This window comes from Strongylocentrotus purpuratus, unplaced genomic scaffold, assembly GCF_000002235.5.
Source record: "Strongylocentrotus purpuratus isolate Spur 01 unplaced genomic scaffold, Spur_5.0 spur5_scaffold_7, whole genome shotgun sequence".
Taxonomy (NCBI): Eukaryota; Metazoa; Echinodermata; class Echinoidea; order Camarodonta; family Strongylocentrotidae; genus Strongylocentrotus; species Strongylocentrotus purpuratus.
In genome coordinates, this window is record NW_022145613.1 from 20,750,608 (window position 1) to 20,777,082 (window position 26,475).

General features: G+C 38.4%; 1 protein-coding gene across 1 annotated transcript in view; it reads left to right on the forward strand.

Moving 5' to 3' along the window:
- The window catches only part of Coel1 (profilin), a gene marked incomplete at both ends in the record, with an annotated part of 28,110 nt that extends 2,295 nt beyond the window's left edge, over positions 1 to 25,815 (forward strand). Inside the window, 2 exon segments of the mRNA NM_214595.1 lie at positions 21,480 to 21,663; positions 24,812 to 25,815. Coding sequence (NP_999760.1) covers positions 21,480 to 21,663; positions 24,812 to 24,909 — 282 coding nt within the window.
- Between the last annotated feature and the right edge of the window lie 660 nt (positions 25,816 to 26,475).

The following is a 26,475-nucleotide window of genomic DNA, read 5'->3' on the forward strand; positions in this document are numbered from 1 at the left end:
TTCGGGTGTTTACCCAATAACAGGTGTTGTCAATCACCAGGGTTAGCCTCGAGTTTTATGACCATTGGACCTTATGTAATGCTTTGAATTGCCCGAAGACTCTCGAGCTCTCCGAGAGATTAGGGGGTAATTCTTGACTGGACTATGGGTTTGCTGTGTGCAAATTTGTACCCCCATTAATGGTATTTCCACCAAGTCTGGTGTCAGCGAATTATGGTCTTCTGCACATGGAAACTGGCGATCCACCCCCTTTAAGCCGCGGGGCGGCAGCTCAGGAAAGTGGCAAATTTTGGAGCTAGGATGCAAACAACATTTCAATCGCTGTTTTGACCAAGATATTTTTAGAATTCTGGGGGTGGCCCCGATGGGGAATATGGAGAAAAACCTGCTCTTTCATATGACACCTCATTTATTGAGTTTCACCTTCAGGATCATTTGTTATAAAGGTTTGAATTTCAAATTTTTTCATAAAATCATTGACCAATTTTGGATGGTCGCGCAATGCACGTAGACCACATAGGGAAGCGTACAATCTCTATGGGAAGGGTTTTAGCACACAACATTGGGTGCGCGATCAGACACCCTATTATTATCGAGTCATTTTGATTTTATTTTGAAAAGTGATACCCCTGGCCGCAAACCGGGCTATGCCGCAAACCGGAGACTCTACTCTAGGGCCTAGTCTAGACCGAAAGCTTCAGTCTCTCTAATCGTCGGTTGTTCCACTGAGACTAGATCTACGTCTGGCTCCACTACTAGTACTAGACCTCCGATTATAGAGACTGAAGTCTGGGGACCTCTTTCTGTGAGGCACTGTACGGAACAAATGGTTCGGTTCGACCGGACCGCGATGAATGAGATATACAACGAGATTTTCACTCTTTACATCCTCATAACTGCTGCAATAACACAAATTAAAAATAACATATAGGCTAGACCTCTAGGGTAGAGTGCCCAGTATTCGGTCACTTAAGGGGAAGTCACTAATATTTTGAATTCTTACCTCTTTTATTTGGCAATCTACCCATCAAAAGAAAAGAAATTTAGATCTAGAGGATCTAGAGTAGAGTCTCCGGTTTGCGGCATCGCCCGGTTTGCGGCCAGGGGTATTTGTTTTAAAAATAAAATGAATATGACTCGATAATAATCATTGAAACCTACCGTGGATTCCACGGTAAGTTCTGCTTTGCCGAAAACGTCCGTAGCAGGTGCTCCTGTCGGTACGGAGTATCCATCAGCGATGTCGGAAATCTACGGCACCAGTCGCCAATGAAAATTCCAGCAGGTGCTAACTTTTAAGTTAAGAGATCGAGGCATGACTGGATCAATATTGTAGCTCTATTTGTCCGATATTTGTCCGATTGGAGGTGAAATTTGATGTTTTTGTGGAAGTATGATGGCTGTGGTCTGTCTCCTATCGCAGATAATTTGATTGTGCCACCGCATGGCCAGTTGCATGGGGTGGCCGCAAACCGGCACGTAATTAGCCTTAAGGGCTCTCTCGAAATGTTTTTTTAATGATATTATTCGAGAGAGCCTTAAACGGCTCCCATACCCCTGCACGGAGAGGCATGTAAACAAAACTCAAAAGTGGTCCAAAATCACACTTTCGCGCACCCGACCAATATTGGACAGTGGCTTTGATAAATTTTGTCGTAGTTTTGGTCTTAATTAGCGCTTTAATTTCAAAATCGGATCTAAAAATAACAAAATAAGAGCAATTTTCTTACCAGACCGATACAGCTCAGCTCCCTTTTCACGTGTACCGTGTGAATTCACGATGTCTACACAATGGTGATGACCTCTGACTGGCACTTCCGTAATTGTGGGTAAATTGTGCTGCTTCCGTATAATGCGCTGTATGAGTGTTATTCAGCGCATTATACGGAAGCAGCACATTTACGAAGTGCAAGTCAGAGGTCATCACCATTGTGTAGACATCGTGAATTCACACGGTACACGTGAAAAGGGAGCTGAGCTGTATCGGTCTGGTAAGAAAATTGCTCTTATTTTGTTATTTTTAGATCCGATTTTGAAATTAAAGCGCTAATTAAGACCAAAACTACGACAAAATTTATCAAAGCCACTGTCCAATATTGGTCGGGTGCGCGAAAGTGTGATTTTGGACCACTTTTGAGTTTTGTTTACATGCCTCTCCGTGCAGGGGTATGGGAGCCGTTTAAGGCTCTCTCGAATAATATCATTAAAAAAACATTTCGAGAGAGCCCTTAAGGCTACACGTAATTACGTGTTTTTTCTGGTTTGCGGCGGGGGGTGTTAATACACACATAACATGCGGGATCGTGTATGATGGTATGTGTGCTGATGTGTGTACCCGCTATGACCCGATAGTTTCTAGTAGTACTTACCCCCGGATGGGATGATCCATTCGAGGAAAAGGTGAAGTTGTTTAAAACTTGACAAATTTACCGTAGCAACAGATAAACATGAGAATTTGGGTTACCCGTAGTAATTTGGTACATGCTTTCATCGTGACGTACCCCATAAAGCTTTGTGACGTACGCGTGCCGCAAACCGGGGAACTCGAAGCATTTCGAAACGTGGTCAATGCTGACCACGCTGTGGGTCAGTTAGGTTATTTGTGACTTCTATTTAATAAGTAAGTATATGGACTCTTTATTGAGGGTATTGAAGTATTCTGTGAGTATTCCAATAAAAATAGAATCGGCAGTTCCCGCCGATCAGCCGCAGACCGGAGCCACTACTCTATTCCTCTAACAGGATTTTATAGTCACTTAAAATATAGAATAATGATATACAAAATACTTCCGAAAGAAGAAGGAGCATTTTTCTGCCCAGAATTCGGTCGCGCCGATTAGAATTCGGTCACGCGATTAGTGCGTGGTATCTCCGTTGCCAAAGAGCGAAGCGTATTTGCGCACTATTTTCACACAATTGCGCGATAAAGCACTGAATGTCAATGCGTTGACCGAATACTGGCCGAGCGATACTGCATGGCAAGGGTATCGTATAAATACCTCTCGCACATCGGCAAATGCGTCATTTGCAAATTCACTGCGATGGAGTGAACACGGAAGTGTTTCTCTTCACACACATACTAAATTCATTGCGACAGCACACCACGTATCAGCACGGCTCGCCGTATGCACGCGCGTCTCGACATTACCAGGGCGCTGACATTTTGCGCACTAAATTTCACATTTCTGTGCGTGAATACGTTCTTTTTCTCTTCTCATCTCATGCATATTCATTCCCCCCTGAACAACTGTCGAATCGATAACCAGGATTTTTGATTGTACCTCAAGCATGTCCAAATCTATATTATTTGTCCATATTTGTTTTTGCCAAAATATTCTAAATGCGATCTGAAAATGACCTTATTTGTCACTTTACGACACTTAAAATTCAAGGTTTTTTTTTAAGTTGTCATGGCAATAAAATACAATTTTTTTTAATGATCTCATGTATATATTTTGATTGCTCATCATTTTCTCCTCAAATTGATCATTTGGTTTTACAAGTCTCGTTGGGCAGATTTTAAGCTACGAGTCCTCAAAGATAAGGTAATTTTTTCCAATTTCTCCTAATTTCACACCTTTCACCCGAAATCGTAGTACATTATTGAATATGGAGCAAGATACGAGAATTGATAGTTATCATACAATTTATTATGATATTTCTGATGATTTAATTACCTAGTTTTGCAGATTTATAACGTGAAACAAATACTAAACTGAGTTTGAAAATACAACAAAAGCAGCTGATTTATATATTTAGCGTGTACGCGAACACGTGTAGCCCGCTTCGGTCAGGGTAGTGTAACGCCACCCTACCGTTGTGTGAACAATCCCACATGCAGATAAATGTGTCTTGCGCACTTTTGGAAGCATAAACACAAGTTTAAAAAAATATTAAAAATCGCTCGAATTGAATTTTATCATGACATTTTTAGATTATGTTTCTTTAGAATGTTGTTTTTAGATATGCACATGTCACAAGATTTTTTTTCTATTAGATTAAAAGAAAATCAAATATTTCTTGAGCATGGTCAGGGGAAATTTTTTATCGCCTGATGAGTGATGTGTGTTATGTTATTAACTGAAGCTAAGCCAGGTGTAGACCGAAAGCTTCAGTCTCTATAATCGTCGGTTGTTCCACTGAGACTACGTCTGGCTCCACTAGACCTCCGGTTATACTGGGAATTGACCGAATACTGGGCGCGCTACCCTATATAGCTTATTTGACTTACGATAGCTTGCTCATTTAGATCCTAAATTAATGATTAATCCGAGAAAGTCTCGTAGTCAACATTATCCGTCTTGGTGTTAGTTGATGAATATTCATTTTTTCTTTTCGAACGTCCAATAGCTACCGTAGCTACGTACGAGTAAGCCCAGCTTGACCAACGAACTCCCACGAAACGAGTGCTCTGATTGGCCATTTGGCTATGTTTTGGTAGGTTGACCCGGAAATATTTTGGCCGCCGGGTCATATAGCCCTATGTTCCGAGTGCATGAACGTTCGGAGATACAAATTGGATAATTCATATAAGTAAGTCCGTAAATTATCCATTTAATATTGAGTTATCAAATTTTGATAACTGTAATTAGGACAAATGACATACCGACCTAATTTACATATGATTTAGAAATCAGGAAATTAGATCTAAATAAAGAAAATGGGGGAGAAAATGTCATGCGAAAATATGTACATAGCCTGCCCCACGGTACGAGATCTCTGGGTTGCCATCTGTATTGGGGAATGACAACAAATGTCAGTTTTATTAAAGAAATGACCCAAATCAGATGGTTATTGCTGTCTAGGCCTAGTCTAGGACTACTGGGAGGCCAATGCCCGGGCGGCGTTATTTTTTTCTGCGGCACAGATTGGAGTTAAAGTCTAGATTCTAGTCTAATCTAGACTCTAGGTCAGAGGTGCGTGGTCTAGACTATGTTGAGCCTATGGGAAAGTTTAGGGTAGTCTAGTTCTGGACCCTAGAGTAAAACCGCCAAACTTCGGACAAAAATTACTTCAACGGCTCGAACGCAAGGTCAGGCGGGTAACTTGCATGCATTTGATACTACTACTAACCTACATCGTAAGTACAGAAAGTTAGGGCAGGTTGCCGTCTGCAAAACTCACAAAAAACATCGAATTCAGAGACAGATTTCAGGTTAGAGTAAAACCGCCAAACTTCGGACAAATATTACTTCAACGGCTCGAACGCAAAATATGAGCCTAGCTCAGGCGGGTAACTTGCATGCATTTGATACTAGGCCTACTACTAACCTACATCGTTAGTACAGAAAGTTAGGGCAGGTTGCCGTCTGCAAAACTCACAAAAAACATCGAATTCAGAGACAGATTTCAGGTTACCTGGATTTTTACAGTCCCTTAACAATAACAGGGGAGTTAACGTATAGAGCCTTCAATATATCGATTAGTCTACAAACAAATCCTTGGCATATTTCACGTGGTTTCTGCCAAAATTATGGGAGCTTATGAGATACTTTTTCACTCTATCGCGAAAGTTTTCTAATGGCGGCCGTTACCACGGACCTAGGGGGTACTATACAGGTACCCCTACCAGAAGATGGCGCTCTTCCAAACTTCGGACAGGCAACATTGAGTGTCATTTTGACTACGAAAAAATAGCGCTTTCGTAAGATTTTAGCACCAAAATATTGTGTGAGTGTTGTGAAAAACACCTTTCTGATAGTTTTACCTAAAATAAATCTACCCAAAACGAGAAAATAATATTTTTTTCATGAAATCAACGCAGTCAAACTTACCCCCGTCGAACGATTTTTGATCCGGTTTCCAAACCTCCGATGAATGTGCACTTTAGCGCGCGCTATATGTGCGCTGTACGTGCGCTATGCGCTATACGTGCGTTATACGTGCGCTACACATGAACGTCCGAAGCTTGGCATGAAAAAAGGTTTGGCGGGTGAGTAAATAATTCTAGTTTTCCATTTCCTTTACTAATTTTCTTTTCATGACATACATAAATAGTATTTGCACAATAATAGTATATTTGATCTTTCAATAATTAAAAAGAATTTAATGTTTTCCCCCGTTTTGTCTTAAGTGTCTGAAGTTTGGCGGTCTTACTCTATGCGCTTATTTTTTCGCTAGCCCCCAGGGATCACAACTGATAAGTTTGAAAATACCCTTCTCCACATTTTTCGAGTACACAGTAGGGCTAGGCAGTATGCAGTGCTACGGTCTTGAAAGTGCAAGACCTAGACCACCTACATGAACGCGGCCCGCAGTCAAGTGGTTAAGTGGCCGAATACTGGGCGCGCTACCCTACACTTTTTCACAGGTTTCACGGCAAACTGCTGCACAATACAAGTGCATACAGATTGTGGGTTGCGGGCGGGCAGGCGCTTGTGTGAAGTTATCTACCTTAATGTCTCAGATCCTCATTACGGTAGATAACTTCACACAGACGGGCGCCCGCTGCCCGCAACCCACCATCGGGTATGCACTTGTTTTCCCGAAAAATACTCCATAAGTAACAAGAAAATTGACCCGAAACGGGTAATAAATAAAGTAATAAACAGTAAATAATTTTAACTCACGATCCTTTATTTCGACATTTAATGAATATTTACTTCATCTTGGGTATGTTTTAGTACAAGTAGGGTATCTCAAATTTTGGATAGGTTTCTGAACAAGCGCCAACCAAGCCATCCATGTTGTAGTACCGTCAACATGGTGAAGAGAAAGTACGCATGCGAGGTAGCGGCGTAGCAGATTTGAATATTCATGCTATAGTCTAGATCTAGAGCACCATTCAAAAATGCTGAATATGCACGACTTAAAGGTCTGTCGGTCCTTCATAACCTCATGCATATTCATAATTCAGCATTTTCGAACAATAGGCGCTCAATAGCATGAATAGATCTAGAGTAGTGGCTCCGGTGTGCGGCCAATCCGCAGGAACTGCCAATTCTATTTTTATGCAAATACTGTCACAGAATACTTCAATACCCTCAATGTACAGTATACATGTACCGTACGTACTTATTAAATAGAAGGCACAAATAACCTAACTAACCCACAGGGTGGTCAGCATTGTCCACGTTTCAAAATGCTTCAAGTTCCCCTGTGTGTGGCCATGCATTACCCAGTGGGCGGCACGGCCGGCACACGTTACGTCATAAAGCTTTATGCGCAACGTCGCAATCAAAGCATGCACCAAATTACTACACATAACCCAAATTCTCATGTTTATGTGTTGCGGTAAATTTGTCAAGCTTTAAACAATTTCACCTTTTCCTCGAATGGATCATCCCAACTAGAATGCATAACAGGGGGAGCGGGGGTACGTACTACTAGAAACTACATGTAGCAGGTCATAGTGGGTACACATCTCAGTTCACATACCGTTATACACAAACCCACATGCATGTAATATGTGCATTGACACCCCAGGCCGCGCACGGGGTAGGCATGCAATTACGACATCGGTAAGCGGCCACCCCATGCAACTAGCCCTGCTGGGGCACAATCAAAATGTCTGCAATAGGAAATGGACCACAGCCATCATACTCCCACAACAACATCACATTTCACTTCAAAATTTATTAATTATTTATGCTACGGACGTTTTCGGCAAAGCAGAACTTACCGGGGAATCCAGGGTAGGTTTCAATCGTATATTATTGATTTGCATGTATTTTTTTCTTCAATCTATTCCCCTGGCCACTCACCGAAGACTCTACTCTAGTCTAGATCTATTCATATGTGCTGTGCTGCTATGGCACATGCGTACTTTTTCTTCACCATGTTGACTATACAACATAGATGGCTCGGTTTAGGACGAGGAATCACCCCTTTGAAGACTTCTTCAAATTATGATTTCAAGTGTGGTGCGACATGCCCAGAGGGATTCCATGACATTTGCTCCGGCGACAATTGCTCCGCTGTAAATTTCATACACTAATCGAATGGCTAACTTCAACCCTGGATTCAACACTATACCCTACCCTAAACTTAACCCTAAACCTAACATAAAACCCTATTGAAACCCTAACCCTAACCCTACATCTTAGACGAAATAAAGCCCGGAGCAATTGTCGCAGGAGCAAATGTCGTGTCACCCAAAAACACTGTAAGTAGTAGGGTGTCTGAACGATTTTTCAATTTGGGATCGTTTTTCACCATTTTTGGTACATGCAGAGTTATGTTGTTTTGCTAAATTAAGCTAAACAGCTCCATCGCGTAATATGCAAGCGTGAGCATAGCGTACGCATGTTGCTTAGCTGAATGCGCAACATGAGCACGTTGTCTACAACGTGTGTCCACTTCCTTGTTTGAGCGCAATCGGGGATATCTACCTCCATCGACTATAGTATAACTAGACCTAGGGTGTCTGATCGCGCACCCGATGTTGTGTGCTAAAATCCTTCCCATAGAAATTGCATGCATCCCTTTGCAGTCTACGTGCACTGCACGACCATGCAAAATTGGTTGATGATTATATGAACAAATTGAAATTCACACCTTTATTCCTTGTGATCCTGAAGGTGGAAATCAATAAATGAGGTGTCGTATGAAAGAGCAGGTTTTTCTCCATATTCCCCAAGGGGGTGCACCCCCGAAATTTTAAAAATATCTTGGTCAAAACAGCCATTGAAATGTTTGCATCCTAGCTCCAAAATTTGCCACTCTCCTGAAGCGCGTCCACCCCCCCCCCCCCCCCCCCCCCCCCCCCCCCGGGCTTATGTCCGGCTAGACGTAAGGAAAATATCTATGCACTTATTTTTTCGCTAGCCCCAAGAGATCACCTGCCCCAACAGTTTAAAAATACCCTTCCCCCCTATTTGTTAGATCAGCTAATTAGAGAGGCGTGCGCTCCGCTCAGTCCAAACCATGGTTGCATCATGTAACATCTGCACATAAATATGCATTCGGACCGCGTACGAATGAAACCCGGAAGTCAATACACATTATAGTGAATAGAGGTATGGCTTGCAAATCGCGCTCTCATACCCGGAAGTGAATGTACCCAGGGGGCACAGCAGGTTCTTCAGACATGGAATATTGTAAAAGGTTGTTGGGTTTTAACGTGTTCGGGGGACCTCCCTGCACAATTTCTAGGTGGACTACCTTTGCAATATGCTACTGGAAAAAAAATGGCCATTTTTCAAAATGGCCGCCATGTATAACTACTGTTGTACAACTCTGGCAAATACTTTTTGACAGTACCTCATTTTACCATTTGTAAGGTGTCATATGAAAGACAATTAAATCACCTACAAGATGATACCTCATTTAATAGGTTTGGGGATGATTTGCATAAAAATTTTGAGCCAAAAATGTGATTTTTAACCATATTTTTCAAAAATATGAATTGCACCAAAATACATATTTCTCCATATTTAATCGACTATGATGCTAACTGACTTTAAACTTGTTGAAAAACTGTGCAGAATAATGGTTGATATCATATGCAAATTCCAAGTTTATTGCTCATCTACCTGAAAAGTTATAGCGCTCTAAAGTTGACACTTTGTTATGAGCCAAGATGGCAAATTTGGTTGCTAAGGGCTATCTTCTCCCTAGCAACGGTAACCTATTGGCGTGAAAAAAAGAATATATTACAAGAAATTGCTATCACCAAGCAGAGGACTACTTTGATAGGAAGTATGATGTCAAATGATGCATTTTCATCATAATTTAATGATAAATATCGCTTAGTTCCCGTTGCTATGGTAATAATATGCCTAGCAACCGATATATAATGTGTTTTCAGAATCAAATTAGGATATGGGTCAAATAAAACATAAAATCAGACCTGTTCAAAGTGACAGACATAATTTGCCATCTTAAACATGTTCATAGTGCATGGTGTAGTTCAGAACGTTCACCCTACCCCCTCCCTCCACTGAAATGCCCCCCCCCCCCCCCCCCATCAGTAATTTTTGGATGGGGGCAGTATGTTGTTCTGGACATGTGTGTTCAGAAATGATGCAGGCTACATGTATCTGTCAAGTAAAAATGAGTTCTTGATCCAAGTGATAGTCCTGAATTTCAGTCTGAATCATGAAGACATTGGATGGAGGGGTTCAGAATGTGCACCCTTTCCCCTTTTTGTGACCCTCCTCCCCCCCCCCCCCCCCCCTCTTCTAGAACAAAATTAGAGCGATTTGTCCAAAGCTGTATGCATAAAGTACAATGCAATAACAAAATTGGTCCATTTTGTTTTTCTCCAAGGAATCTTCACAATGCAATTAAAATATAAAGGTTAAAACTGCATGGAAAGTTTGCCAATGTCCCCCCTCCCCGCCTCCCCCTGCCTGTTTGCAATTGTGAATTACATCACAATGGGAAAAGGAGTTTTGTCAAATTATTTAAATCTTTAACAGGGAATATAAATTCCAATGCCCAACTCTTTTTGTGTGTCTCTGAGTCCCTCCATTCTCCTTATAGAGTTTGGCCCAAATCAGATTTGCCTTCTGCGAGAAACCAATATATGTTATTAGTGAAAATACATGAGTCCAGTAAATTGTCATCATCAAGAGTTATGATTTATGCAGTTTGATCAAAAGGCTCCAACCAATCACAAACCTATAGATGTCTATCTATTTGGCACACAAAACGTAAAAGAGATAAAAATGAATGGGGAGAAAAGAAGAACACTTTTGATCCTATATTGAATAAATTCGCCCCAAGATGTGAGGCTTAATGCATTTAACTTTGTAAAAGCTAGGTCGCGGCTTGCATTAGTAGGTTGCACGGGATCTCCTAATTTTGCACACAAATAAAGATATAGTTAATAATTAGCATTTTTTAAATGGCTCCAAATTTGACACGGAATTGTAATTCCTCTTGTTTTGCCGACTTTCGTAAGTTTCACCAGCTTCTTGTGAGATATTACACCCTTAATAACTAGATTTGTACAATAGGATTCAATTTTCTCAAAAGAAAATCATCTTCCACCTTTGAAGAAAAAAAAAACAAATCTTATTTTGGGGATACCTTGCTATATTCCTTTACCGTCATGTTCGTTAATTTTGTTCATTTAAGTAGAAATGAATAGAAAACAACTATGATTAAAATACAAAACTATACATAGACCTACAACTCTATCGCTTTGCTCCCTTGCAAAGTTCCTAATCTGGTCGCCTTACTTGCTTGTGCAGTTACAAAAAACTGTACGTAGATAAGTTTGGGCAATTATGGGGGGGGGCAGTTACATTGATTGCTCTAGGCGCCACTGTTCATACAGAGCTGTGAATTGATATCAAGATATTCAAGATAAGGTAGGTTTGGACAAGGAGTTTTAGGCTCTTTAGTTGCAACATCATTATAAATGATCATAAAGGTTCAATTTCAACAAATCAAAAGGAGCAATCAAGGACTTTAAGTTATTAGTAAAGGATGTATATGTTATGTTATGTTATGTTATGTTATATCATTACATACCAACTTGTAACTTCACCAAATTTGTTGAAACTAAATGACGTCTCTGCTAAGCCTCCTCGCTATTTCCTCATTTGGTTTTTAAATACTTGTTTATGTGTGCATAACTTGCACATTGGCCCCTTTCCCCTTCTAAGCCACTGATTATTACAAACCTGTTAAGTCGTTTAGGCCCTGTCTGTCATATGAATCCAAATCTCATGTTATTTGACTAATGACTTTAACTGGTTTCTTGTCCCTCAACAAATCAATCATGACAAAAAAAGATAAATACTTATAGAAATTGATTTTTGTCAAACTTTTGAGAAAGAGGGAAAGGAAGCAAGAAGGATATGGTGTTGGCATACATGCATATATGCTTGCCCTTAACAATCTAGGCATAATTGAATAACACTGATTTTTCAAAATTTATTGTACTGGGCACTAATATCTATAGTTTATCTACATATTGTTTTTAACTAGGGGAGCGTGGATGGGCATGCCACACGGAAAGGGGGAGGTGCAAGTTATGACCCCATTACCAAGTGTGTACATTTAATTGTTTCACAGTGTAAATCCTGTCTATTATTTTAATACTAGAATTTAATTCGTCACGAGGACGAATAAGGTGGTCTGTCTTCAAGTCTTATAATAGATTATAATATTTACTATATTGAAAAAGGGAGAAGTTATATAGACATGTAAACAATGATGATCATCATGATGATCATCATGATGATGATCTTGATAGTAATGGTGATGACGATGTTGATGATGATGATGTTGATGATCATCATCAACAGACCATGATGACATCTGATTGAAAAAAATGAGGGGACATTTAGATAGCATATAGTCTCAGCTACAACATACTCCAAAATCAACAAAAACCAAGCGGAAATAACGGCGATATTGCTCGCAAAAGACAGGAATGTAGAATCCAGATTTGAGAAAAAGTCATCTCCCATAGGGACTACACTCAGAAAGTAATCGATCAAGTGATAATAGGGGAATAATAAAGTAAATATGGTTGTTTATAACATTCTGATTCTACGTGTTTGCATAAGCAACGGAAAAGGTACAGTAAAGGTCAAAAAGAAAAAAAAGTGAAGAAAAAAATTGTTGGAGACGCCCGGACTCGAACCAGGGACCTCGAGGTCGGAAGTCAAGTGCGTTACCGATGTACCAAAACATTTCCCATAGAGATTACACGTAAACGGAAAATGGAATTATCAAATCCCACTTTGTAAGTGAAATATGAGCATGATCCCGGCATCTGATCGAAAATTAAAGGGCACCCTTACGATAGCATATTGACTCAGCTACAACATACTCAAAGCTCAGCGTAAAAGAAGATAAAACGACGGAGATATTGCTCGCGAAAGATAAGAATGTAGAATCCAGTTTTGAGAAAAAGTCATGTCCCATAGAGAATACACGCAAAATGTGAAAAATTGACATGCCTCCTTTAATCGCAAAAATACGCCATGATGCCATCGTTCAAATGAAATATCGTGGTGACTGCATTTGTAGAGAATATTCTCAGCTAAAACATATCAAAATTTGAAAGAAAATTGATCAATATTTACAGAGATACAATCAATTTTCCAAAAATCTGCTAACGTCTTAATATGCAAATTGAAATTTTGAGTTCGGAGGCCATTATGATGACGTCATGAGTTAATTGAGGGTCAAATGAGACATGAAATCATATCTCCGACTCGTGATCTATCTAAATATGAAAAAAATTGGGGGTATCTATCCATTCTGAAGAGTTAAAATGAATTTTGTATAGGCTTGTTTTTGCACATGTAATGTGGATAGGGATAATGCAGATCCGCGCGTGCTGTTAACTTGACGGACGCTCATTGCGTTATCACTGGTCAGAAAAAGGTGAACAAGGTATCAAAATGCTTGGGAAAATGTGGTTGATATGATAGAGAAAATTTGGCGTTTCTATGTTGTAAAATGTCAGTACAAAAGTGCTCTCGCGCAAAATTTTGAAAATGCTTACAATGGCCTGAAACGTGTGCAAAAAAAATTTGGAACGAATTTAAGCATTTTAAAATTTTGATACGTGCGCGTCGAGGTGCGCGCACGGATTTTGTTGACATTTTTAGTTGACCTTTGACCTGAAGTTGATGTATACCAAATATGGTTGATTTTTGATTACTCGTTATTGAGATATGATAATGACCTGATTTTTACAAAATGGCGCCTGGATGACGTCACGATGACCCCATGAACTTGAAAAAGGTTTCGGGAACTTGATATTATAGGGCCTAATGACTAACAGAAATTTGAAGGAAATTGACCAAGTCGATTTCGAGTAAACGTATACACAAAAAAAGTGTACGGAAGAAATAAAAATAAATAAAGAATAAAGAAATAAATAAAGAAAGAAAATTCTAACGAAATCAATAGGTGATCTGTCATCGACAGACCACCTAATAAGTCTCATTCATTCTGTCTTGATAATCGGTTTCTGTCACAAAACTGTAGATTAGATCTTGATTCATGACTTATTTGTCTGGATTTATTTCGAAATTCATAGGGGAAGACCGGGTAATGTTGAACTTTTCCTTGTATCATTTGATTCTTCATGATCTATTTTTAAAATGAACTGCACTTTTGAAATAAATGATGCTCTCAATAATTTTGAGAGTGTGTATAGGTATCGGAGGGAATCATGGGGGGGGGGGGGATTGGCATGTCAAAGAAACGGTAGTGGCATTTGAATTGCAGGTTCAAATGACTTTCATCAATGTCTTTTAATCTACCCAAACAAATATAACAAACCGTCTGGTATCGCCAATTGTTTTCCTTTTTTTTTTTTTTTTTTTTTTACTAATGGCTTCGTAGCTATTCGATTATGCCAAAGGTTTGAGATGAAAATTATAGAGGGGGGCGGGGTGGCAATAAGTATAAACCACTTACAGATAATTTCACTATAGTCCACCAAGAGATTACAAATGCTGTGTGAAGATTATTTAAAATCTGTTTTGTTTACAACTTTATTAATATACAGTAGCTTCGCACTACTTGCACTAATTTTGTTCTTGGAGGGGGGGGGGGGGGGGGTGGGTGGGGAGGGGGAAAGGGTGCACATTCTGATCCCCTCCATCCAATGTCTTCATGATTCAGACTGAAATTCAGGACTATCACCTGGATCCAGAACTCATTTTTACTTGACAGATACATGTAGCCTGCATCATATCTGAACACACATCATGTCCTTAACAACATATTACCCCACCCACAAATTACTTTTGATAGGGGGTGGGGGCATTTCAGTGGAGGGAGGGGGTAGGGTGAACGTTCTGAACTACACCATGCACTATGAACATGTTTAAGATGGCAAATTATGTCTGTTACTTGGAACAGGTCTAATTTTACGTATTATTTGACCCATATCCTAATTTGACTCTGAAAACACGTTAAATATCGGTTCCTAGGCATAATATTACCATAGCAACGGGAACTAAGCGATATTTATTATTGAAATATGATGAAAATGCATCATTTGACATCATACTTCCTATCTAAGTAGTCATCTGCTTGGTGATAGCAATTTCTCGTGGTATATTCTATTTTCACGCCAATATGTTACCGTTGCTAAGGAGAAGATAGCCCTTAGCAACCAAATTTGCCATTTTGGCTCATAAAAAAGTGTCAACTTTAGAGCGCTATAACTTTTTAGTTAGAAAAGTGATAGACTTGAAATTTGGATATATCAACCAGGATGCTTAACAGTTTTTCAGCAAGTTTCAAGTCAGTTAGGCCGTTTAAAAAAATACACATGTTAAGCGTCCCCGCCCGCTTCCTTTTGGGGGGCCGCCTCCTATTTTTTTTTTTTTTTTTTAAAGAAAAAAAAACATGAAAAACACTGCTAAAATGGCTCTATTTCTGATTTTTTTTTTTTTTTTAAATTGTCGGCGGCCATCTTTAAAAAAAATAGCCTCGATTGTCAGGGAAAATGTAACGAGCGGCCATTTTGAAATAAAAATTAAAAAATAAAAAGGGCCTCCTTCCTATTTTTCGAAAAAACAGGACGCTAAACGCGTTTGTTTTTTTATTTGGCCTTAGTATCATAATGAAATAAATATGGAAAAATGTGTATTTTGGCGCAATTCATATTTTTGAAAAAAGGTTAAAAATCACATTTTTGGCTCAAAATTGGTAAGTAAATCATCCCAAAATCTATTGAATGAGGTATCATCTTGTAGGTGATTTAATTGTCTTTCATATGACACCTTACACATGGTAAAATGCGGTGCTACTAAAAAGTAATCGCCAGAGTTGTACAACAGTTGTTATACATGGCGGCCATTTTGAAAAATGGCCGCCATTTTTTTCCAGTAGCATATTGCAAAGGTAGTCTACAAAGAAATTGTGCAGGGAGGTCCCCCGCACACGTTGAGACCGAACTACCTTTTACAACATGCCATGTCTCAAAACCCCCCAAAATGGGGTTTTGCCCCCTGGGTAATGAACGTTATAGTCGATGGAAGTATTGTGTAGACAACGTGGCTCAAGTTGCGCAATGGAGCTGTTTGGCTAAATATAGCAAAACATAACTCTGCATTTACGTCTTTTTCGTCAAGTCTGACCAAAATGATATGAATATTGCTGAGTTTTGGAGGGGCTGTATCTTTTGATAGAAACATCGGTGAGTCTTGAAATTTGAGATGTATTATTCTGATTACATTTTTTATTCACATATAAAAAAAACGGTGACAAATCTTCTTTCGAATAAACTGTAATATTAATTATTTATCAATAGGACGAACCTAAATGTTTTGTTTTCCTTTGTCACTCTGATCCCAAATTGAAAGTTAAAACATCGTCCAGACACCCTACTACATGTATAACTAGGGTGTCTGTCTGATTGCGCACCCAATGTTTGCACGCATCCCTGTTAGGGCTGTGATGAGAAGTCGAATGCTCGAGTACCCGCACTGTTGACAACTACTCGAGTACGTTTTCTCGTACTTGAATATTCGACAAAAACAAAAAACAAACCAAGGAGAGCGCGGCCTTTGGCATGGTACCGTTGGTAAAAATGTTTCCAGCTCAATCACTGTCTACTCACCACTCAGAAACTGGGACTAAATGTCTGGATTTCTGTTTGTACTCGGGAGGTAAAGTCATCTTTGGTTTTTATAACAGCATTGTTTACTATTACAGTCAAACCTGTCTATAGCGACCGCCCAACTGAAACACAAAAAGTGGCCTTTGTAGACCGGTGGTCTTTGTAGACAAGTTCCTTTAGTACATGATTCATTGAGAAACCATTTTCAAGGGAAACAACAAATGTGGCCTTTGTAGACAGGTGGTCTTTGTAGACAGATGGTCACTAAAGCAGGTTTGACTGTATTACTATCCCCTCGCCGTCAAAGTCGGAGGGGAAATGGAAACGCTGCCGTGTGTGCGTCCGTAACAAATTGGTTTCCGATCGATAACTTTAGTAATGTTTGACGGATTTTAATGAAATTTGATATGAAGGTACAAAACACAGCCTAAGTTCAATTTCCGAGTTTGTAGGTCAAAGGTCATAGCTCATTAAATATGCGAATCTGGTTTCCGATCGATAACTTGAGTAATTAGGGACACTGATTTTCCGTTTCAGAAAATCTGGAATTCCATTTCAGATAGGCTGAAAAACGGAAATTGCGTTTGCCATAGACTTTGTACACATGAAAAAACTAAAATTCCGTTTACAGATTTTCATTAAAACATGAACTTTTAGGGTACAAATGTTCTATTAAAGCCGCCACCTTTGACAAGCTACTGATAACCACTCGAAAACATACAGACGGGACTGGATAAACTTGATGCAAAATACTAGTGAAAATATAGATCCCTACGGGCCCTAGAGTCTAGGCTAGACCTACAAAAAAATTATCAAATGTTTAGATTTACCAACTTCAAATTCGAACTTAGACTAGCAGACTAAAGTCAGCGGAATGTGTCAGAACACGACATATTTCTGACGGAAAGGCTGAGTAGTACCGACGTCGACGAAAACATTTCAGTCTTGGCTGTCATGTCCGCGATCGATCGATTTTAGGCGCACATGCCAGCCCCTTTTTTTCGAACTGTACAATCTCGCCGCACATAGTGCCTAGCTGGCATAATAGGATCGTTTCGCTGCTATTTGTACCATGTTTTGTGTCACGATCTCTATCGGTCCTGCGAAACAAAATGGCAGCGCCCGGTCTCCTAAGAATCTGACGAATATCGCTAAATATTCGGGATTATTAACCATGATTTGAGGCCCAATATTTTTTCACTGCATAACGAGTCACAAAAATAGTGTAAGTTTTACGATTTTCTTCTTGAAAAATCAAAAGTTTTGAGGTAAAAGGGGTTTTCACCGATTTTCCATTCGAAATTGCATTTTCCGTCTCAAATGGTAAATTCCGTGCATTCAGTCCGTTTTCCGTGATCGCGGAAAATCAGTGTCCCTAAGTAATGTTTGAAGGATTTTAATGAAATTTGATATGAAGGTTCATGGTATCAAAACACAGCCAAGTTCGATTTCAGAGTATGTAGGTCAAAGGTCATAGCTCATTATGCACCTGTCAATTGTATGACCCACCCCATGAACCCCGGGGATGGTGCGTCACTTGTCTAATGTGCGTCGGATTTTACTATACCATGACGCACATATGCGGCAAAACTATGACGAACTTCAGGCTACCAATGACGGTACCTCGGTCAAAATTATGACGCACCAGTTGTTGATTTTGACTGTCATTTTGACGCACATTCGACATGGTCGAAATGATACAGAACATGTTTTTCCTGATTTGCGATCGGGGTCTAATCTCATTTCCAGGCACGAGCACTCATTTGTTGTTGCAATACCGTTCCCCCACCTGCACCGTGCACGGCACAATGTTTTCTGTTTTCTAGTAGACATCTATGATAGATCTACTGGGATGGTGGTGCAGGGCTTTACCATAAAATGCCCTTGTTTTTATATAATATTCCCTTTTCTGAAATCTATCATTAATACGCTCTAGATCTATTATCAAAATCAAAGTAAAATACAGAATACATACGGTCAGATTTGTTTCATATTTCTTCAAGTCTTTTTAATGCGCGCGATGGTGATGCACAGCGGTACGTCACTTGGATCTCACACTCATCACATGGATGAGTTTGTTTCGCTGCACTGCGCGCAATGTCTGGCTTTTACATACACATTTCAAGGCACGTAAGATGCTGCGAACGTAAAAGCGCATTTAAAACGCCGCTTACTTCAGTCCGATCACTACGTATTGAACCCACAGAAAACCAACCGCATGGCGATCTGCGATACATGTGCTTTCCTATGCGAAAAAATTGTCTGTAGCTTGTCGAGTGCTGAGCTGAAAGTTAGTAGTACAAATTTAAGTGCCAATTACAAATCAATTTGAAGATCGTATTATAAGTATGATCGTAAGTAATAGTACTTGCATTGTTCGTGTTACGGTGACCAGCGCATTAATTTCGCTCTTTAATTTGGCAATTGCTTGCAAGAACACATTGATTTTCAGCAATTAATGTGTGTATTAAAATCCCGCTTTGAGCAAGTTGACATTTTCTTTTTGAAAGTAAAATGCCAAAATAATGAATCGCTTACGAGATTCTAACAAATATAAATACCAAAATATTTGGGGCAAAGTTTGCCGACTCGGCATTTTGGTTGGACTAGACTTCACGAAGTACACCCGCGCTAGCGAGCTTGCGGGCTTCGCTAGCGGCCGTGAATACACTGTACTTTATTCAGTGACGCACCTATGTAAAGTGACTGACATCGACACACCCCACCGTCAATATTGTGACTGACCATAGGAGTAAAATGACGGTACTCTGAGTCACACCTTGATGGTAAATGACCCAACCATGACGCACCTTCCCCGGGGTCCATACGGTGGGTCATACAATTGACACCTGCATTAAATATGCGAATCTGGTTTTCATTCGATAACTTAGTAAAGTTTGACAAATTGTAATGAAATTTGATATGAAAGTTCATGGTATCAAAACACAGCCTAAGTTTGATTTCGAAGTATGTAGGTCATAGGTCATAGCTCATTAAATATGCAAATCAGGTTTCCATTCGATAACTTGAGTAATTTTTGACGAATTTTAATGAAATTTGATATGAAGGTACATGATATCAAAATACATGTACAGCCTAAGTTTGATTTTTGAGTATGTAGGTCAAAGGTGAAAGGTCATAGCTCATTAAATATGCAAAAACACGTAATTACAGATGTGAAAATGTGGTCAACTTCCTTGCCTAGTAATATAATAGTATAGTCCAATGGAGGTAACTTGTTCTGATGTATATAGGCCATTTGTACCCTGCGAGGGGATGCTACGCTTTGCGTTGACTTGTTATTATTAGATCGGCACCTTCAATTGCAACACGAAGTTAAAAAAAGCATGAGTTTTCAGAGACAGACCTGGGATATTTCTACTATGCCTGAGACAGTACAGTCGGTCACACCGAATCCCAACCGTTGCCATCGGGTCTTTATATTTTTTTGCTCCAGTTTTTTAAAAACTTTTAGAGGCATGATTATGGCACTAAACATCGAAAATCATGGGTGAAAATAATGTCAAATGAAAGAATATACCGATCTGAGCCGAGGTACATGCATATGTTGATTTATTTGATTGATAAAAAGGTCACTTTTAAGGGTCATACTGATGATATGCACTTTTCATAGAGGCAAGTGACAAATCCTGCGAGCTGATTTCGGGACAACGGGTCCCGAATGGTGCAAGGCCGTCGGGACCCGGTTTATAAAAATCCTGACATGACTCGGGCCTAATTACTACCGTAGTAGTATGGTAGTGGCCAAAAAAAAAAAAATGCCACACCCATAATACAACGGTAGAAATATCCCAGGTCCGTCTCCGAAAACTCACGCTATTTTACTTCGTGTTGCGGTTGAAGGCGCCGATTTAATAATACTAATAATAGTAAACAATGCCCGGCCTTTTCTCACTGTAAACGCATGCAGGGCCAAATGCGCGGCCAACTGTTACCCCGGAAGTGAAAGTTTGCCGTGTATAGGAAGTTGGGGAAAAGATTCACTGCAAATCGCGCGTGACCGGATCTGCACTGTGACCCCCGGCACGCCCGCCAAATAATTGTTTACTTGCGGGGCCGAGTAGGCCTGGCTCGGCCGCAGCCCGGCCCTGGCCCTGGCCCTTTTCTCACTGTAAACGGGGTCTCGGAGAAGAGGCAAAAAGACTAAATGCGTGCCTATATTATAAAATCCAAAATGGCGGCTCGCATATTTTACTTCTTCTCTTAGACTAATGTCATTTATTTCAAAGTCATGAAAAAACACTAACTATCTACAAACACGGTCTACAACAACTCCGAATAACAAATTTATCCCAGCTATGCATTTTTTTAAAAGTATTTGATAGCCCAAAACTTGAAAATTGTCGGCATATTTAATTTAAAAAAAAAAAAAATTATTTTCCGATCATTTTCATTGATTGGCGATCAGAATTATTCATTTCATTTCCCCTGATCGGCCAACGATGACTTCGTGCCCGAAATTTCGAAATTGTGATCTATTTCCGTCATGATTGCCATGATTTTTGATAGTTTTCAGGAAAAGAGTTGTGAAATCAAAGCTTGGATTGTGATTATTCAGGCCATGTACATACTGAATTTTGAGAATCGTTTTTCAAATTAAGGTTTTCACTCGGTCCATATTTAACTCGTATCAAGTAAGTTTTTTGTCACATTTGTGAACATTTAGTGCTAGACATGTGGAAATTTCTGAAATTGGAAATGTTAATTCTCCTAGACCGGGCACCAAACAAAAAAAATGACCGGTGCCCGGTACTCATTTTCCCTGTCTTACCGGGCGCCAAAAGTCGGGACCGTTGGGTAAAAATCTCCCGGCGCCAGACATTTTGTCTGAGGAAGACATCTTTTAGCAGCTAAAATAGTATATTTTTAAAGTGCTTTAAAGAGACATTTGTATTAAGCTCTTTATAAAAACTAAATATTATTTAATTCTTAAATTAAAGTATCTCATTCATTTTTCTTCATTTTTCAGCTAACCCCGGAAGAGATGGCAAATATAGCAAAATGTTTCAAGTCGAAGGATTTCGCAGCTTTCATGTCCTCTGGAATATATGTTAACGGGACAAAATACCAATTCTTAAGGGAAGAAGACTCAAAGTTGGTGTTGGGGAAAAAGAAAGGTGAAGGATCACTCACATTGCAAAGCAGCAAGACAGGTTTGTTTTTCATTTTATTTTGTTACATGTTTTTGTCTCGCCTGCGTAGCAAAAAGCGAGAAATAGGTGCCACTTTTCTGGTGACGGCGGCGATGACGGTGGCGTCAACATCAAAAACTTAACCCAAGGTTAAGTTTTTGAATTTTTGATATAATTTTTAAAGTATAAGTACTTAGTCAATGAAACTTGGACTATAGGGATATCAAGTATCCCCAATCATGTGAGTAGAATTTCAGGTCACTAAGTTAAGATGAAAGGTCATTTAAGGTCAACAAACTTGGACTTTGTTGTGGCATCAACATCAAGATTTTGAATATTTAGCATATTTTCAAAATTGTTTGTTCAAATTCCATGAAACTTGTACTCAAAGGTTATCAAGTATCACAAATCATATGACACAAATTCCAGGTCACAAGGTCAAAGGTCATTTTAGGTCAGTAGACTTGAGTGATGTTTTCACAACTTAATATGAGAATTAATAAATCATTTTTGTCTCGCCTGCGTAGCAAAAAAGCGAGACATAGGGGCCGCTTTTCCGGTGACGGCGGTAACATCAAAAACTTAACCTAAGGTTAAGTTTTATGAATTTTTGATATAATTTTCAAAGTATAAGTTCTTAGTCAATGAAACTTGGACTATAGGGTTATCAAGTATCCCCAATCATGTGAGTAATATTTCAGGTCATTAAGTTAAGGTCAAAGGTCATTTTAGGTCAACAAACTTAGACTTTGTTGTGGCATCAACATCAAGATTTTGAATTTTTAGCATATTTTCAAAATCGATTGTTCAAATTCCATGAAACTTGTACCCAAAGGTTATCAAGTATCACAAATCATATAACACAAATTTCAAAGGTCAGTAGACTTGGATTATGTTTTCACAACTTAATATGAGAATTAATAATTTTTTTGATTAATTTGTTCATTTATTTCTTTAAGTTATTGATAGTGGTACATTTAATAGTAAATAATTCTTCTGTTGATTCTTAGTCAATATTCACTTCAAAATGTGATTATATTTAGAGGATTCCAGGTCACAAGGTCAAAGGTCATTTTAGGTCAGTAGACTTGAATGATGTTTTCACAACTTAATATGAGAATTAATAAATCATTTTTGTCTCGCCTGCGTAGCAAAACAGTGAGACATAGGCGCCGCTTTTCCGGTGACGGCGGTAACATCAAAAACTTAACCTAAGGTTAAGTTTTATGAATTTTTGATATAATTTTCAAAGTATAAGTCCTTAGTCAATGAAACTTGGACTATATGGTAATCAAGTATCCCCAATCATGTGAGTAGAATTTCAGATCACAAAGTCAAGGTCAAAGGTTATTTCAGGTCAACAGACTTGGACTATGTTGTTGCATCATCATCGAAAACTTAACCTAAGATTAAGTTCTTAGTCAATGAAACTTGGCATCAACATCAAGATTTTCAAAATGCTTCTTCGTTATTTTTCAACCAATTTTGATTCTGATGGTTTCATATGATAGGGCTAGGAGGGGGATTTCAAACTTCTACACAGAATCGTGAAATTCATTATTTATGCAAATCTATTCGAAATCACAAAAAATGCTTCTTCTCCTTCATTTCTCAACCGATTTTGATTTGGTTTGCTTTATCTGGTAAAGCTAACTTTGGTACACTAAACTTCTACACAGAATTTTGAAATTGTTCTCCATTGATTGATTATGGTAATTTATGCAAATTTATTCCAAAAATAACAAAAATTGCTTCTTCTCCCTCATTTCTTGACCGATTTTGATTTGGTTTGCCTTATCTGGTAGAGCTAAACTTGGAACACTAAACTTCTACACAGAATCTTGAGATTTTGCTCCATTGATTAATTATAGTAATTTATGCAAATTTATTCCAAAAATAATTTAAAAATCTCAAAAAAATGCTTCTTCTCCTTCATATTTCGACCGATTTTGCTTTATATCGTAGAGCTAACTTTGGTACACTAAACTTCTACACAGAATTTTGAAATTGTTCTCCATTAATTATGGTAATTTATGCAAATTTATTCCAAAAAGAACAAAAATTGCTTCTTTTTCCTCATTTATTGACTGATTTTGATTTGGTTTGCCTTATCTGGTAGAGCTAAATTTGGAACACTAAACTTCTACACAGAAATTTGAGATTTTGCTCCATTGATTATTTATGGTACTTTATGCAAATGAAAGGAAATTATTTCCCTTCCAGGGCATCAAATTTTTATTTTTTGACCAGTTCAAAAGTGTACCACATAAAATTTACGATATTTGTTGTTGCGAGATGCGAGTGTACACAGTACACTAAGCCTACAGTACACACACTTTTGGGCATCTGGACAAGGCCCATCCATGAAAAGCTTATGCAGGTTTATAGTGACAAGTGTTGTAACATTACAGATATTTCCCATTCTGTTTAACCGCTATCCTTTTTTTGTTCAAATCAAAAAAACAAAAACAAAAAAAGAATCCCAGAAAAAGATCATAAATTGCCAATTGGGGTTTAACATTTCAAAAATGCATCTCATGTGCAAGTTCCGGCCATCCCTGGGTACCCAGGGGCCGGGATATCAATGGACAAGTTGGGGTTAAAGGAATCCGGTAACTTTGTCTCAGATTACAAAACACAATCATAGATTTTGCTCATGCTGCAATGATAATAATAAACCTTTAGGTCGGTCGGGAACCCCACAAATTTTACAAGCCGATCGCCTGTCTGATTTTATCAAGATATTTATGATTGGAATTACAAATTTTAAAAACTGTTTGCAAAACGGTTAAATAACACTACAGTCTATTGGGGAAAACGAGTACCGGTATGGTAAAATCGGTCACTCAAAGATTTTTACTTTTTTGAGGCACTTCTCGATCATTTTGAAGCGCGATTTTTTTTTATTAGGGCTTTAATATTACACCATATCACAGACACTGCTATCACGTAGGGCTGTGCATCTCAGATTTAACAATGTTAAACGATGCCTTTAAGGTCCACAGTTAGTTCGGAATTAGGTTATTGTAGGAAATTGACTGCGGAATGATTATTACAGGGAGGCGTGTCTGGCAACCTCGTACCAAATTACTATGTCTCATTACCGGACTTTTCTAGCCTAACACTTTTCTAACACATTTATTTTTATGTCTCTTCTTTCACTCTACAGCGATTGTAATCGGTCATTGCCCAGAAGGAGGCCAGCAAGGGAATTTGAATAAAGCAGTTGGCGTAATAGCAGAATATTTGGAGAGTTTGAGTATGTAATGTATGCCCAACCATAGGATATTGTATATGGCAAGAAGATTTGGCTTGAGGTTGGATGACAGGAAAGGAGCTCAAGAAAAACGGAAGATTCAAGGAATAATTTTAAGAACACCATGTCTTCTCCTTGACTTCATGTGTTTGAATGGCTGGTTAACTGAACACATCAGCTTTTTGGAGATGTTACACTCACTCATAAAAACTATACTTACATTTTATACAGCTACAGGATCAGATCAATTTAGTATAAAGTTATGTGACAAAACCCTTCTAGGGATAAAACTTAAAAGGGGCAAACAAACTGTTTTATGTTTAATTTGAAGAAACAAAATATGTATCTTGAGTACATGTGCAAGTGTTGGAAACATCAATAGCTGTTATAAAGAAAAGAAACCCTAATCCATTAAACATGACTGTTATTTAGTCTAAGGTAGTGGTTTACCTTGTATAAAAACATGCAACAGCTGTTCTAACTGTTAAATACCAAAAATAGAAAATGTTATGAAAGTGATTTTGTAAAGAAGAACATCCTGTTTGAAAACTTTCCTCAAAACGAAGGATTTGGAAGATTTTTTTCTTTCTTTTGCTTATGGATTTAGGCATGTCATCTAATAGCAATTGGCTATTGTGTGCGGCACTTCTAACAAATATTATTCAATTTTTTTCTCATCAGTTGTACAATGTTGTCCATGAAGGCAATTAGATAGATTAATTGCATTTAAAAGACATAGAAATTGCATGATGTTAACTACAGATTTTCATTTGTCATAAAAATGCTATGGAACCTATGAATTTTTGTTTTATAAAGTTATTATGGTACAATTCTGATGCCATGCCATTTTTCATGTTTGAAAATCTTTGTAATTCATAAACTTGATCTTAACCATTAAAGCTTGGATTTGATTTTTATCATCTGGTGAGACAATAGTATAGATTTTGCTCAATACCTAAAACATTGCTTTTGCCCGTTAACAAGATGGCTAGAATGTTGTTTTTACATAACATAATTTTATTTCAGGTAAAATTTCAAGAAAAATTTAATTCTCCTGTGATATATATTATTCTTTCATTAAGGACTTTCTTTTTTGTTCTTGATAGTCCATTTTAATTTCATAATAGTGAAATTGTAGCTATTTTTCTCGCCTGCTCTAGCCACAAATTTAGGTAGACGTATACATGTATAAATATATATATATATATATATATATATATAAATGTACATGTATATACAAATTCAATGCAAACTCTGTACTGTTTTCTCACATGTAGAAATTTGGGGCATTGGGGCCTGATAAGTTTTCAGCAATCATACCCTGTTAAAAGGGAAACCATGATGACTAGATCCTAGTACACAAACGTGGGGGGTAATGTTGCAATTTATGATTTACTCTCTACGAAAACAAAATGTAAAAATCCAAGTTGCATCATGGGGTATGCTTTTTTCTCTCAGGAAGCCAGGGATGGTATTTTGAAAATTCATTTTATCTTGGCTAAAATGTAAGAATTTAGGTACTTGGTATTTTAAGAATCACAAGCAATTTAACTTTGTTGTACCATGCTGTTGAAAAA